The sequence below is a fragment of the Hemicordylus capensis genome, chromosome 4 (genome assembly GCF_027244095.1).
Source record: "Hemicordylus capensis ecotype Gifberg chromosome 4, rHemCap1.1.pri, whole genome shotgun sequence".
NCBI lineage: Eukaryota > Metazoa > Chordata > Lepidosauria > Squamata > Cordylidae > Hemicordylus > Hemicordylus capensis.
In genome coordinates this window covers 107,597,056-107,611,958 of record NC_069660.1, presented here as the reverse complement: position 1 = coordinate 107,611,958, position 14,903 = coordinate 107,597,056, and the positions used below count along the sequence as shown (strand labels likewise).

General features: G+C 41.8%; 1 protein-coding gene across 1 annotated transcript in view; it reads left to right on the top strand.

The window, feature by feature from the left end:
- Positions 1 to 407: 407 nt before the first annotated feature.
- PTGER3 (prostaglandin E receptor 3) overlaps positions 408 to 14,903 on the top strand; it is a 30,114-nt gene continuing 15,618 nt past the window's right edge. Inside the window, exon 1 of the mRNA XM_053250682.1 lies at positions 408 to 1,469. Coding sequence (XP_053106657.1) covers positions 537 to 1,469 — 933 coding nt within the window. The 5' untranslated portion in view covers positions 408 to 536. The remainder of the gene's footprint in view (positions 1,470 to 14,903) is intronic.

Genomic DNA, 14,903 nt, shown 5'->3' with positions numbered 1-14,903 from the left:
GGAAGGAACGCTGCAGAAGAGCGGCTCAATGTAGCAGTGCAGTAGAAAGAACGTTTAGTAGGAAGAAAAAGTTAGCTTAACTCAAACTTCCTGCAAAAAATGGCAGAGTCTATAAAGGACTTTGGTGTCTGTAGCAACACACCGAGCCTGCTGATTTGGGGACGAGGAGGATGAGGCAGGCAAAGTCCCCATCTGCAGGGGCACGATCTTCAATTGATCGCCAACGCTGCTTCGCTCGCGATCCGACCTCATTCGCCTCGGCACGCAGAGTCCCTCGGAAACCCGTCTTCGGAGTGGACGAGAGCGAGCAGTTGCCGCCTCCTGGAGTAGGCAGAAGAGTCTGGACTGCTCCTGCCTGTCAGGAGCGTGGAGAAGCAACCACTCACCTCCTCCTTGCACCGAGCAGATCAATGAAGGGGCCGCGACCTCAGGGCTCCGCCTCCCCTGCCTTATAGAGCGGCGGCGTTTCGCCCTCTCGCTCACTTCAGCTGGCCGCTTTGTGCTGCCCGGCGACGGCAAGAGGACACCATCATGGGATGGGGCTGCGCTGCTCCCCGCCCGCGCCTGGTGCCGCCGCCGCTTCTCTCGCCCGCCTTCCAACAAGCAACATGACTTTCCGCCAACTCTGCGAGGGGTGTTTCAACTCCACGACGGCCATGGCCCCGCTTAGCATCGCCGTGGCCAGGGAGAAGGGCAACACCACCACGGCTCAGCCCCAGGACCAGTGCGGCTCCGTCTCGGTGGTGTTCCCCTTGACGATGATGATCACGGGCATGGTGGGCAATGGGCTGGCCATGCTGCTAGTGTACAGAGCCTACCATAAGAAGGCGAACCAGCGGAAGAAGTCCTTCTTGCTCTGCATCGGCTCCCTGGCGCTGACCGACCTCACTGGGCAGCTTCTGACCAGTCCCATCGTCATCAAAGTGTACTTGGCCAACAGGAAGTGGCTGGTGGTTGACCCTTCCCTGCATCTATGCACCTTCTTTGGCTTGAGCATGACTGTCTTTGGGCTCTGCCCCCTCTTCATCGCCAGCGCCATGGCCATTGAGCGGACTTTGGCCATCCGAGCTCCCCACTGGTACTCTGGCCATATGAAGACCAGGGTGACAAAGTCGGTCCTGCTCAGCGTGTGGATGGCTGTCTTTGCTTTTGCTCTCCTGCCCGTCATTGGCATCGGGAAGTACACACTTCAGTGGCCGGGCACCTGGTGCTTCATCAGCACCAGAGATGGTGATGGCCCCAGGGTGGGCAACATCATCTTTGCGTCGACATTTGCTTTCTTGGGGCTCTTCTCCCTGATCATCACCATGGCGTGCAACGTGGCGACCATCATCGCTTTGGTGTGTCGGTGCCGATCCAAAAGCTCAGTGTCGCAATCCAGGAGACAATGGGGCAGAATCACCATGGAAACTCTGATCCAGCTGCTGGGGATCATGTGTGTCCTCTTAGCCTGTTGGTCCCCACTCTTGGTAGGTCACCTACCTCTGTTCTCTGTGTGTCTAACATCCCTACTGCTTCACTCTTCTTCTTCTTCTTCTTCTTTTAATTACCTGCACAAAGAAAATTTAAAATCTGTCCTCAGCCTAAAATAAGCAAATTATAGATTTTTCCACAAATTAATTTAAATTTATTTATATGCATGATTTATTCTGGTTTGCTCTCTCTGGGTTTGCACAAAAATCGAAGCAGGAACACGAGGAGCTCAGTTGGAGATAGAGTGATGCAGTGCACAGAATGGCTTTCCACCTACTGATAGTTTCTGCATTCACAAGTTTTCAATTTTTTTATCAAGATGGAAAGATATTGCATTCTTATGAAGCTTTATTTGGAGCCAGTTATAAGACTTCATGCAATGCAACACATGCAAATATTTTTGTTACATATTTAGAAAACTTCAGAATGGGACCTTTTAAAATCTGATAAAATTATTTTTATAAAATCTTTTTATCAATAAAATACTCTGCTTGAATCAGGCTGGAGACAGACTATACTTGTAAAGAGAACCGAAAGTGGCTTAAGAGAGTGGTGTGCACACCCATAGCTTTTGTCCCAATCTTGTCTCTGGTTGAACAGGTTTTTGAGAGGATACAATTTGGAACACCATGGAGTGCTGAGTCTCTCAAACTGCCTTCAGTTCTCTGAGAATTTTCTCACTTGTCTCCTGCCTGACAGTCTTATGGAGAAACCCCTTCCAGAGATGTTGGTCTGTTGCATCAAAAATTACTCTATGGCACCTCCAAAAGTGACACCTTTTATTACACTTCATATGATGATAGTTGCATCTGATGATGTCCACAAAAGCTTATGCTACAGTTTAAACTTTAAGGTGTTCCAAGACTGTTACAGGGTCAACTGTATCTTTTAGATGATACATTATTGATTTAATTAATATTTAATTACTTTAAAATATTTTAAATGATATTAATTTATTTTCTTTGATCCCATGCCATCATGGAACTTCAAGGCAGTGTAGACAGGATTTCCAGGTGTTCTATCCAGGTATTCAGAGTATGAAGGGCTCCAGTTAGCCAGCACTGAATACCAATTCATTTGTAGCTCTTTGTAACAACTGACCAGAAGAATTAGGGGAGGGGTATGTGTCAGGGGCGTAACTACTATTAGGCAAGGGGAGGCAGTCATCTTGGGGCCCCACTGCCTCAAGGGCCTCCCCAGAGGCACATCACATGACTCCCCACCCGCCCATGTTCACCCCCTATGAATTATGTTGAGTCTCTTGGAGATCGGCAGGAGCAGAGAGTAAAAAAACTAGATTCAAGGTGAACTAGATATTCACCGTATTCATAATGGGGATGTGAGTGTGAGTGCACGATATATTGTGAAGTGTGTTTGTGTGTGTGTGTATCAGCGAGGGGCCCATTTTAAAATCTTGTCTCTGGGCCCCCTCCAACCTTGCTACGCCCCTGGTATGTGTGGTTCAGGTAGCAGGACAGGTCAGTTACTATCCTCTATGTAAGAATTCCCTAGGATGAACTAGAAATTAACAGTGGCATGCTTTGTATGTCAAAATGGGGCTTGTGGCAATATCCTACAAAAGGAATATGAGGCAATTTAAAGTGTAGCATTAGTGCTCTTGGGTGGCATTCTGCTGCAAGGACACACACACCTCTTTCTTTCCAGCTGTTACTCTCCCAAAGTCTGGTCTATGAGCTTACTGGGGGGAAACATTTGAGAAGAGACCGTATTGGGGTAAAACATAGTTCAACACAAATGCTCTATCCCTCTGCTATACTTTAAGTTGCCGCCCTCACTAGATAGGAAATCAGTGACATCCTAATTGTGACACACAGGTCCTTTGCCACACAGCTTGTTTGACTGTGTTTGTGTTCTATGTTAGGCTGGCATAACAAAGAAACGTCTCTGTTTTGAAATCTCTTGTTCCCTGCTCATACTGCTCAATAAATACAATCACCATTAAGCTAAACATTTTGATTTTTCTACTCATACTGCACAAAGAGAGGACTGAATTCTCACTCCTCTAGTCTCCATATTAGTTGCTGCTTCCAATGACAGTAAAACAAAACAAGACAAAAACCTACTGTGGGACTTTTTACATGAACAAGAACAACAAAATACCTCTACTGGACCCTTAAGTCTGATGGTGCTTTTGCATTTATTTTAATGTATTTATTATATTTTAAACTTGTTTTGAAGGAAGGGCAAGACCCATGGTTTGAGGGTCCCATCCCCATCCCACTCATATCCTCACTACAATGATGTGATATAGGTTAGGCTGAGAAATCATGAAAGGTTGCCCAGTGGGCTCTATGGCCAAATAGGGATTTGAGCCTATATTTTCACAGCCTTCAACCAGTACTCTAAACTTTATATCACATGGTGCATGTGAACCCTCAAAGAAAGCTGAGCAAACCACTAGGTATAATTAAGACCAATGCTTATCATATTCTGTGCCCCTGAACAGTAGACTCAATCCAATTATGCAGCACTGTCATGCTTGACCCTGTCAGATAAGAAGTAGTCTCACTCTGATCATTTACCTGGCAAGGTGGGGAAGTGGGGGCGGGGTTTAAATACAGTTCCTCCACTTTGTCTCTTGAACAGCTGATTGGTGCTATTAATAATTATTTAGTAGGCTATGTCTGTACAACCCCAGCTACTAAATCAGCCTGGGAGATCACAGGCAGCGCATCCACACTCATCTCCATAGAGATGTGCATTTTGAAGTCTGCTTCCACATGACTGATAACTGGACTTAAGTGTTTGGACAGACAACATGAGCTCATTGAATGGACAGAAGCCTCTTGAGAAGGTATAAGGGAAATCCTTGTGAGAGAAGACCGTGTGGGAGTTGTATCCTAGAACTTAAGGAGGATAACCACACCCCTTGGGCAAAGGATGGGTTATTTATTACATTATATATGGGAACATTAAATATGTTGCCGCATACTTATTTACTTATTGCATTTAAATACCACCTTTCTGACTTGACCAAGGCATCCAAGCCAGTTTACAACCTTAAAAATAAGGTTTTATAAGATTTTGTGTAGTGTTAGTTCGCACATAAGTTAAAACACTTTGAGATTGTTTTAATGAAAGGTGGTATAGAAACTTAACAATAAAAATAAAACAAGCAAACGTGTTGCAAGAGTTTTGAATAGCAGTGTTGTCTCAGGCTGTTGATGGTCTTTTCAAGAGCTGAGGACGAGCACTCCCTGGCTTGGGTGCTGCTTTTCTCTCATTTTTTCCAGGGCATACAGGCCTTTCAGTACCTCTGGGAAGATGGGTGAAAGGCTGCCCCAACAGTCCTCACAGACCAGTGCTAGTCTCTATAGAAGCTGAATGCAAGCTATAAAATCTCAGGGTGGTTTACAATCTGAACAATTAGCAGCTAAAAGCCCAAAATCATATACAACAGATTAAAATTACTGTAAATAAAACTTTAAAACATCATAAACTAAAAGCCTGATGAAACAGGTGTGTTTTCAAAGGTTGTTTTCAAAGGACTAGAAATGGGGAGATTCTAATTTCATTTGGGAGTGTATTCTAGAGCCTCGGGGTAACTCTAGAGAGTTGGGTTTGGGGTCACCATCAAGTGAGTCAGTGGCAACCACAACCAGACCTCCCCGATTATCTTAATAGGCAGCTATTTCCTAGTGGAAGAGCCAAACACTGTAATTTAACCAAGAACACATCAGATGTGTTTATGTTAACTACTCCTAACTACTTGATACTCCTAGCAACATAGACAAAATTAAGCTGTTGGGAGTATTGAATATTTGAGTACTTAGTGCCAGTTCCTGAATACATTTCTGAAGTAATGGCACAGGATTTCCCTTTTGAAACAGATCCCCTAGAAAGTAAGCACTGAGGGAATACAAGTGGGAGGGAATTCATCCATCTTATTTAATGTATTTATTTATTATTTCTCTGTGTAAACCGCCCTGAGCCATTTTTGGAAGGGCGGTATAGAAATCAATCAATCAACCAATTCTGCTAAGAGGTGGAAGTAGATGGGAGTTTGAGGAGGCATATAAGCAATTCTAGTATGGAAACATGTTAAGTGGGAATCAAAAGTTCAAAGCAGCATCCTGAGAACTGTTATGCTGAATTTATGGTTTCTAAAGGGAAGTGGGTTATAAAGAGAGAAGGAAGTGGTAAAATATCTGAGAAACTATTAATTTTAATAGGGTGATAGTACTCAATTACCGGAAAGTATTAAAGCAGCTCAGGATAAGGGCTGTAAGGATAACTTTTCCAATAGGATTGTCAACAGATTGTTGAAACATTAGTTAACTGAGATGAGTTTGGTTAGCTGAGCAATCCATCAAATCTGCATTCAATCAATGTGCATATTAATTAAAACAATATTTGGTGGGGGGGGAGTATACTTTGTTTCCGATGATGCACATGTGTCACTGCAGGTACTGTCTTTTACATTCTATCTTGTGCAAAAAGAGAGGGGTGCTGCCAGAGGCGTATCTAGGGAAAATAGCACCTAGGGCAAACACTGAAATTGTGCCCCCTGTCCAAGCATCTGACACCCATCTTTCAGATAACTTTACCATAATATCAGCTGAAAAATACAAGAAGCTCGTTAATCTTTTAATATTTCAAAAACTATTTAGCAGTGGACTTAGCCAGACCAAAAAATGCTGGAAAACTACAAATTTCAGTATGTGGGGGCTCATGAAATACCCAAATACTATGTGGAGATGTACTTGGAAAACTAAACAGAAGTGCCTGTCTAATTCTCTACTATGCATTGTAGCATCACCATTACATAAGTTTTAAAAATCAATGGAGAATTTTACTTTTCCCAGATACTCTGTAAATAATTAAAGGATATGCAAAGTAAACTGTGTCACTGCTTGGAATATATTCTAGTCTTTCAGAAAGACAGTTAAAATGAGAGAAAGAGAGCAAGAAACTCCCAGTGGGCCTTAATATTAAGGGTTTCACACTGATTCAAAGACAAACTCACCATTAATAGCCATATTAGCAAGACATCACATTTAACTCACTTATCACAAGAAGCAAAGTAAGAGCAAATGAATACAATCCTAGGTCATAAGCATCAGCTCAGTATTCACAAGCCCTGATTCTCTGTACATAGTGCTAATCTGAATATGTGTACAGTGTCTTATATTATATTATTATTATTATTATTATTATTTATACCCGTAGCCTCTTTGGGGGGCTTCCTAAAGGCTGGGGGGGGGGTTGCAAAGATTCCCTCTCACCCCGCTGGCCTCTAGGGCCTCGCAGGGACCATTTGAGCATGTGCAGTGGCCGTTTTTAAAAATAATCTTTTTTTTAAAAGGCTACTGAAAACAAAATGGCCACCGTGCATGCTCAAATGGCCTCTGCAAAGCCTGGCATGACCTAGAGCCTCACAGAGGCCATTTGAGCATGCACGGTGGCCATTTTGTTTTTGGCAGCCATTTTTTTTTAAAAAAATTATAAAATGGTGCCCCCCTTCAAGTGGCTCCCGGGGCACGTGCCCTGCCTGCCCTACCCCTAGATACGCCCCTGGGTGCTGCTATCCAGTTAATCGAGGGCACCTTTTTAGTCACTCAGAAGTTTTTTGTGTTCACATATTTATCAACTAAATATTACAACCCTAATTTCCAAAGGGAAATTTTTGCAAAGCATGAATATAACATAACTAAACCATATACCAACTAAAAGATAACATGTAGCAGGTTAATACATGTCCTTGTGTCACTTCCTTTCTTACGTCAAAATTAGCTTAGACTGCAAGTGTTGAGGTAGATACGTGTCCTTTTTTTCTGGAGTCAGTTTTTTCTAGAAAGAGTTTGGGGGGTATACTAAAAAGACTGAAATGGTATCAGAATTCATCAGGTTGCAAGCTGGGAAATGAGCCAATGCAGGATTTCACCCTTGGTTGCCTGGTGACTAATATAAATTCTCCCCAAAATATAGTTGTGCCACATATTTTCCTCACATTCAACACCAGACACCTAAGTATCAGACCCTGCTCTATGACTATAACCAAAGTGGGGATTGCCAAAGGCCCTTTCCTGAATTTCCAATTTCCATTTTAAAAAGTGGACTTCTATCCAGTTGCTCAGTAAGAAAAAGTTAGGTTCTGACTGTTATGCATTCATTCCCCTGGTGATGTACATTGAAGCTTTCTCACTCCAAAAAAAAATCTGTCTACAGTCCTGCACAGCTCATATTAAATTGCCCAAGTTGCCCAAGTATTCTTTCTGACGCCTCCGGCTAAAAATGTAACACATTATGCAGTGGTAGACTTACAGAAGGATAAGCCTTGTGGATTTAAGCCCCCACACAAGCTTTCCCCATCCTAATCAAAATACTGTACGAGGGAGACACGTTCAAATTTTTGAATAGACAAGATGAACGTTTTAAGAACATGCATGTTGATTGCATAAGGTATTAAGTGGCCCATTGCTTATTACTGTGTCTTGTGACCTTTCCCACCTTGCCTAGAAACAGGGGCCAGGAAGTTCAGTTTTACTACTGCAAAACTCAGAAATGGATAGTAATAACTGGGTACTACTTGAGGGACCATAAGACTAGTCAGCATAACTAGTCTGGACTAGTCAGCATAAGTATACTATTAAAATGAAAGCAACCTGAGTTATTCTTGCCATTATAGATGTATAAAGTTTTATGAAGCAAGCCATATGAAAGCCCATTTTTGTAGCTCATCTGCTTGAAATTAACTCTGCAAATCTTCAGCCAATTGTCTTTTCAATGATCCCTTCTTCATTTCTGAAAGAATTTGGCTTCCCATATAGGTACAGTGTCTGCAGAAATATACTGTGGCTTATGAAGCACTACCTAAATATGTTTTTCCTGATACCTGCTGTCCAATAAACTAGCGGCTGTTGTTATACTAGCTCTCCTCTGAGGCATTGAAATGGCCATTTGATTATACCAAGCAATGCTTCATTACTTTCAGTGCCAAATGTACTGGTTGGAAAAGAGAAGCTCAAATATTGTGGGTTCTTCCTGAAATGCCCCCTTATTCAGCTGCTTCCATCATAAAATGTCTTATTTTGTCAACTGCTGCATCAAAAGTATGATGATAAGAAGAAATAGTGTTGATCTCCTTGAGTCAAACAAAATAGGCTTGAAAAATCTTATTCACCTTCTTCCATTTGGAAACCTATCTTCTATTATCCATTCAATCCTACATAACTTCCATCTTCTTCTTTTACGTCTTTCATTTTTCTTACCTGGTCTAGCTGTATTTGAAATTTTCAAAATGAGACCCAGCCAGATAAGATTTATACATTGCTCAAAGAACAAGCCTATAAAGTAGTAGAGGTGTGCAATTCGATTTGACTTTGAACTGATTCAGGTCAAAGCAGGGCAATTCACTGATTTGACTTTGAATCAAATCACCCTCAAAATAGAGGGCCTGATTCAGGATCGAGAAGAATCACCTCTGATTCAATCTGAATTTATTCAGGTGATTTGAGCATGATTTTGAGGCCTGTTTTGCTGGTGAAATGGTGCTTTTTTCTGGAGACAGCTTATCTACCAATTGGTGGGTTTTTTTCTGGAGAGAGATTGTCTACCAATTGATGTCAGTGGGTAGAATAGCCCTCCACTCCAGACTTAATGTGTCTGCCTGCTTCAAAGGACCAGTCCTCCAAGGTGGGCTGATGCACTATGGAGTGGAGGACTGGTCTACCCACCAACTCCAACTGGTAGACAAACTCTCTCCAGAAAAAAAGCACCATTTTGAGGCCTGTTTCCCCAGCAACATGGGCCTCAAAATGCGCTCAAATCACCCAAATCAGTTCAGATGATTTGAGGGCAATTCATCAAGACAGCTGGCCAAACTGGTTGTCTTTGATTAATCAATTCAATGATTTTGTGTTTCGATTTGACCACAAATCGAATCGCAGAATCTGATTCATGCACACCCCTATAAAATAGTAATGCCCGGATAAACATGAAAGCCGTTAATCCCCCATAGCCTCCTAAATGGTAACTACTAACTATCCTACAAAATTAAGGGTGCCAAACTCGCAGGAGATCCTACCTAGCTTTTCCACCTACCTTGCTTCCACACAGTAACTTCTCCCTCCTCCTACCTAGTTGTTTGCACCCACATGGTCAAAAATTGGGAGGCACCCAGCTCCCAAACCTGCATAGGATACTTGTCCTACTCAGTTGTGTGTATATCTTCAGTTGTGTGTATATCTTCAAGTACTAACAAAACAGAATGAATAATGAAATACATTTAGCAGGAACCATGACCTGTCACATGTTTTTCAGTTTATCAGAATGTCATATTACTAATTTAAATTTCCAAGTGTCTTGTAAATGTTAAGCAAATCTTTTGGTGTTTACTTGCTTATTGTCATTGTTGTCTCTCAGGTAGCAGTGTAGGATGTGATAAATTCAGCTTGTAAATTTTGGGGCAACATCTGAAGGCCATTAGCTTGTTCTGCAAACTCTAATTATACTACTCCTTTGTATGTACTGTGAAATATGATTGTTGCACTCTTCTTGCAAATCAGAAAAAAATGAGGTTTAGCTACATTGCTAAGGTTATCTTTTTATCAGTCACAGCAAAGGAATATAATTGAGTTTTGCAGAAGAGTTAAAGATCGTGTGCAGTATTCTTTCTAACAGGGATTCCCAGATGCTGTTGACTACAACTCCCTGAATCCCCAGCTGCAATGGCTTTTGCTTGGGGATTCTGGGAGTTGTAGTCAACAACATCCGGGAATCTGTGTTAGAGGGAACACTGATCATGTGTGATCAAATCAGTGGCCAATAACCTTTTCTGAAAGAGTAGCTGGTATAGAACAAACATTTAAGGGGGGAAATGTAGAGCGACCGTAGGGAATTCTATAATTGGCTCATCCTGGTTCATACATACAGTCAGCAGCATAATAGTTATTTGAAATCATAACTGCATGGAGGCATCTGTACATTGCAAGCCATTTGCCCAAATAAGCTTCCTGTGTGGTTCTAGCAATGTTTCCCATACAACACAAACCTCAAAGCAGGTACAATGATATCCTGGAAACCACTGCGTATAACTAGTTTGCCACATGGAGCATGCTTTGCATTCTCTCTCTCTCTCTCTCTCTCTCTCTCTCTCTCACACACACACACACACACACACACACACACACCCCTACCTACCTCTGCAACATTGATAGCTACATGCATGAAATGTCAGTCTGTATTATTTACTCCCTTATTTGAGTAGCCTTAACTTCCATGTTCTGGTGTATAGTTATAGATATTCCCATTCTTTATTTATTTGCCTGGCTACTAATTCATCAAGTCTGTCTAATTCACACAATTGTCATTTAATTGTTGTTTTTACCTCACCAAATGTGTGCTAAATAAGATTACTTACTTAACTTGTGCATCATATCTTCATTATGGGAACCCTTGCCATGCCAGTACCCAATCGCAACCTCTTGTGTTCCATGCATATCAGATTGGTTTTCAGTACCAAAGTTGAGTTATTTCCATTTCATTATGTTTAGCATGTTCGCGTGTCGGGAGCTCATTTGTCTTACTGCCCCATTGCCTCTCCGTCCTATGTCATTGACTGCCCTTTTGTGATTGTGAGCCCTTTGGGGACAGGAATCCATTTTATTTATTTGTTATTTCTCTGTGTAAACCACCCTGAGCCATTTTTGGAAGAGCGGTATAGAAATCAAATCAAATCAAATAAATAAATAAATAAATAAATGAAATAAATGATGTTATTAAAAGTTCAGTTGTAAACTAATCATAGCATAGGTAAGCACTCTCATAAAGGACACATCCAAGCCTAAAGCCACGAGGCAATTTCCTGTATCACCTTTAGTATACAATGTGCTTCAATATTTTTATCTCACTAATATTCGCAGGAAGCAAGTTAGGCTGAGTTGTGGGGTGTGTGTGTAAGGAGCAATAAAGTGGCCTTTTGTATTTGTTACATATTCATTCATTCATTGATTCAATCATTCGATTTCTATACCACCCTTCCAAAAATGGCTCAGGGTGGTTTACACAGAAAAATAATAAATATAAGATAAGATGGATCCCTGTCCCCAAAGGGCTCACAATCTAAAAAGAAACATAAGATAGACACCAACAATAGTCACTGGAGGTACTGTGCTGGGAATAGATAGGGCCAGTTACTCTCTCCCTGCTAAATAAAGAGAATCGCCACATTAAAAGGTCCCTCTTTGCCAAGTTAGCAGGAGTTTATGCATTAATGCACGTCAACATGCATTGTTTGACATGCCATGTAGGCTTATGAGGATGGAGCAAGAGTTCTGTCCTTGCAAGGAGCCAGGAAACTAACTGTGCATGACGTTTGCTGCACAGTGCTGGGTGGGCAGATGAGTAAGCAATTTTTGCTTCTCTCACCGCCCAACAAAAACCCTTTTTACATCCAGGAATATGACCATTAAGGAATATGACAATGGAATACATTCATGAATATAACCATGCCTTGCACACAGTTAGTTTCCTTGCTGCTTATAAGAATGAAGGTATTGCTACAACCTTGTATGTCTAAACGCCATCTCAATCATAGAGAATTAAGCTGCCACAATGACTCAGCAAGGATTTGATCTAGGATCTCCCAGGTCCAAACCCAACATTCTATTCATCAAGCTGGTTCACCAGAAGAGCTACATTTATATTTTTAACACATTTGTATACTGCCCAAAACGTACATCTCTGTGCGTTTCACAATGAAATACAAATTCAAATACAGAATTGAAATGTTAAAACATTAAAATTTAACAAAACTATTAAAAACTGTGATTCTAATTAAAAGCCTGAGTGAGCAAATGTGTCTTAACTGCCTTCTTAAAAGTTGCCAGAGATGAGGAGGCTCCCCCCCCACCAGGGAGCTCATTCCAAAGCCTTGGGGCAGCAACATTATTTTGCTGCCTCAAAGTAAGCATTATTTTTTAGCTGAAGGAACACAGTTGACTGATATCACACTCTTGTAAATTAAGGGCAACCACAGTTAAATTCACACTTAAGAATAACCCACTGAAATCTATGGGATATAGAAGTGATTAACTATGTCCTAAGGCCAGCAGAGGCATAACTATAGGGGGGGCAGGGGGGGCACATGCCCCGGGCGCCATCTTTTCTGGTCACGTGGGGGGCGCCGCCATGACCAATTAAAAAAAATTTTTTTTAAAATTTTTTGTTAATACAAATGTTTCCTGCTCAGTGCAGCAGCGCTGCAGCAGTCAAGGGAGTGTGTCGGTGTGCCCTTCCCCACGAGCGGTCCCTTCCATGCCGCCTGCGCCCCCCCATTACTTTGCTAGCGCCTGGCGGCCAGTCAGTGGCCTGGCTTGGCAGCGGCAGCGGGCGCTTATGAGGAAAAACCTAAGTATAATGTAGTATGTTGGGGGGGCGCCATTTCAGTGTTTGCCCCGGGCGCCATTTTCCCTAGTTACGCCTCTGAAGGCCAGGGCCATTGGCCTTGAGTCCTCAGGAAGACCCACTGCTGATCTCTGAGACCACCTCCGTGCCAACAATCTCTATGTTATGGTGGCAAGTGACTCTCCTGTGGCCTGTACAGGTAGGAAGGAAGGCCTCCTGAAACCCAGAGTTGACTCTGGGTAAGACTACAATATCATACATATCTTGGGTAGATGAAGTAAGTGAATTAACCAGTCAAAATAAGCACTTAATAATGGAAGATTTTCCCTGCTTCTCATTTACATTTGCCCCTTTGTTTTCTCCTTTTTAGACGTTCGATAGTCCCCAAATACATTATTTTTCCCCAAACATAGATGTGGTTTTTTTGTCAGTATGTTAAAGCAGTGGTGAGAAACTTACATATAATTTCACCAAGCCATAAAGCACAAGGGATTGCATTTGCCTCATCCGGCAAAAAGGTAGGGGCGGGGGAAATACTATGCATTTTAGCAGTGCTCCCAGTTGATTTATTCACATTGTGTTTATTCAGTTTGGAAATGAGAAGGTAAAACAGTCTAATTTATAATAAACATGCAAGAAGTGGCCCTCCACTTTATATATCTGTGCAAGAGAAAAGGAGGGATTTACAAGATGAGAAGGGAGTTATGAAAAATCAGCAGTATTACTAGATAACATTTTGAGATATATTGATTCTGTGTAGGAAGCAAATAGCCAGCATGGTGGTAGAATAAAACACATTCAAAGAGCTATGAATTATCTGACAGAATGAAAAGGGATACAAAGAACACCAACCTGGTACTGCCAACTTGACTTGACAACTGACCTAAATCAAAAAGATTAAAAAAAACAAGGCTGTTTGTGGACTGACCTGATAGACAACTCTTTGTATTTGTTCTCTGTAGTTTATTTCATGGTATAAATTTATTCAGGTAACAGCTAGGGAGCTGGTCATCACCTGGCCAAATCCAACTCCCTTTTGGCACTTGAATTATTACTGTATATACTCAAGTATAAGCTGATCTGAATATAAGCCGAGGTACCTAATTTTACCTAAGAAACCAAAAAACTGATTGGCTCGAGTATAAGCCTAGGGTGGGAAATGCAGCAGCTACTGGTGAGTTTCAGTAATCAAAATAAATGCCAATAAAATTACATTAATTGAGACATCAGTGGGGTATATTGTGACCAGTATGTACTTTATTACAGGGGGACATTTTAGCACGGGCAGATAGATGACTCGAGTATAAGCCCAGGCAGATTTTTTTCAGCACATTTTGGGTGCTGAAAAATTCGGCTTATACTCGAGTATATACGGTAGGTAATTCCTTTTGTCAATTTTATTTTCACCCAGTGAAAAGCTGATAAGACGACTTTGCTACTTTCCCTGCATGTAAGAAGCTCCTGGAAACTTGAGAAGTAGTTGACACTTTCTCCTAATATTCAAGGCTTACAGAAATTGTTCTGAAGGTCTAAGATGTCAAGGATGCTGTCACATTCACATGTGAGTGTTGGAAGGAGTACATGTACAGTATGTGCTCAGTGGCAAAGCACATGCTGCACACCCAGAAAATCCCAGGTTTAATCCCTGCATCTCCAGATAGTGCTGGGGAAGACTCCGGCTTCTACCAGTTTGTGTAGAGCATGCTGAGCTAGAAGAACCAATGGTCTGCCTCAGTATAAGGCCACATTATAATCTTGTGAAAACAGCATCTCACACATACTTCCCTGGGTTTATTTGGGAGTTATTTTTTTAGGGAAAGATATGCTGATGATGGTGATGGGCCTGTTCTGACTGCTGTAGCGTATGTCTTTCCATATAATGCTTTAGTGTTGCTGAAAGCTCCAGGTCACCTGGGCACTTTCCAGATTACATGCTACAGCAGTGTCACTACGTGTCCATTAAGTGTACTTCTGTACTGCCTGTGTTTCGACATCGCAGTCCCTGCAAGTTCACATTTCTGATGCCTTCTTTTGGATTTTATCCTTGTATTTTAGTCCTATGA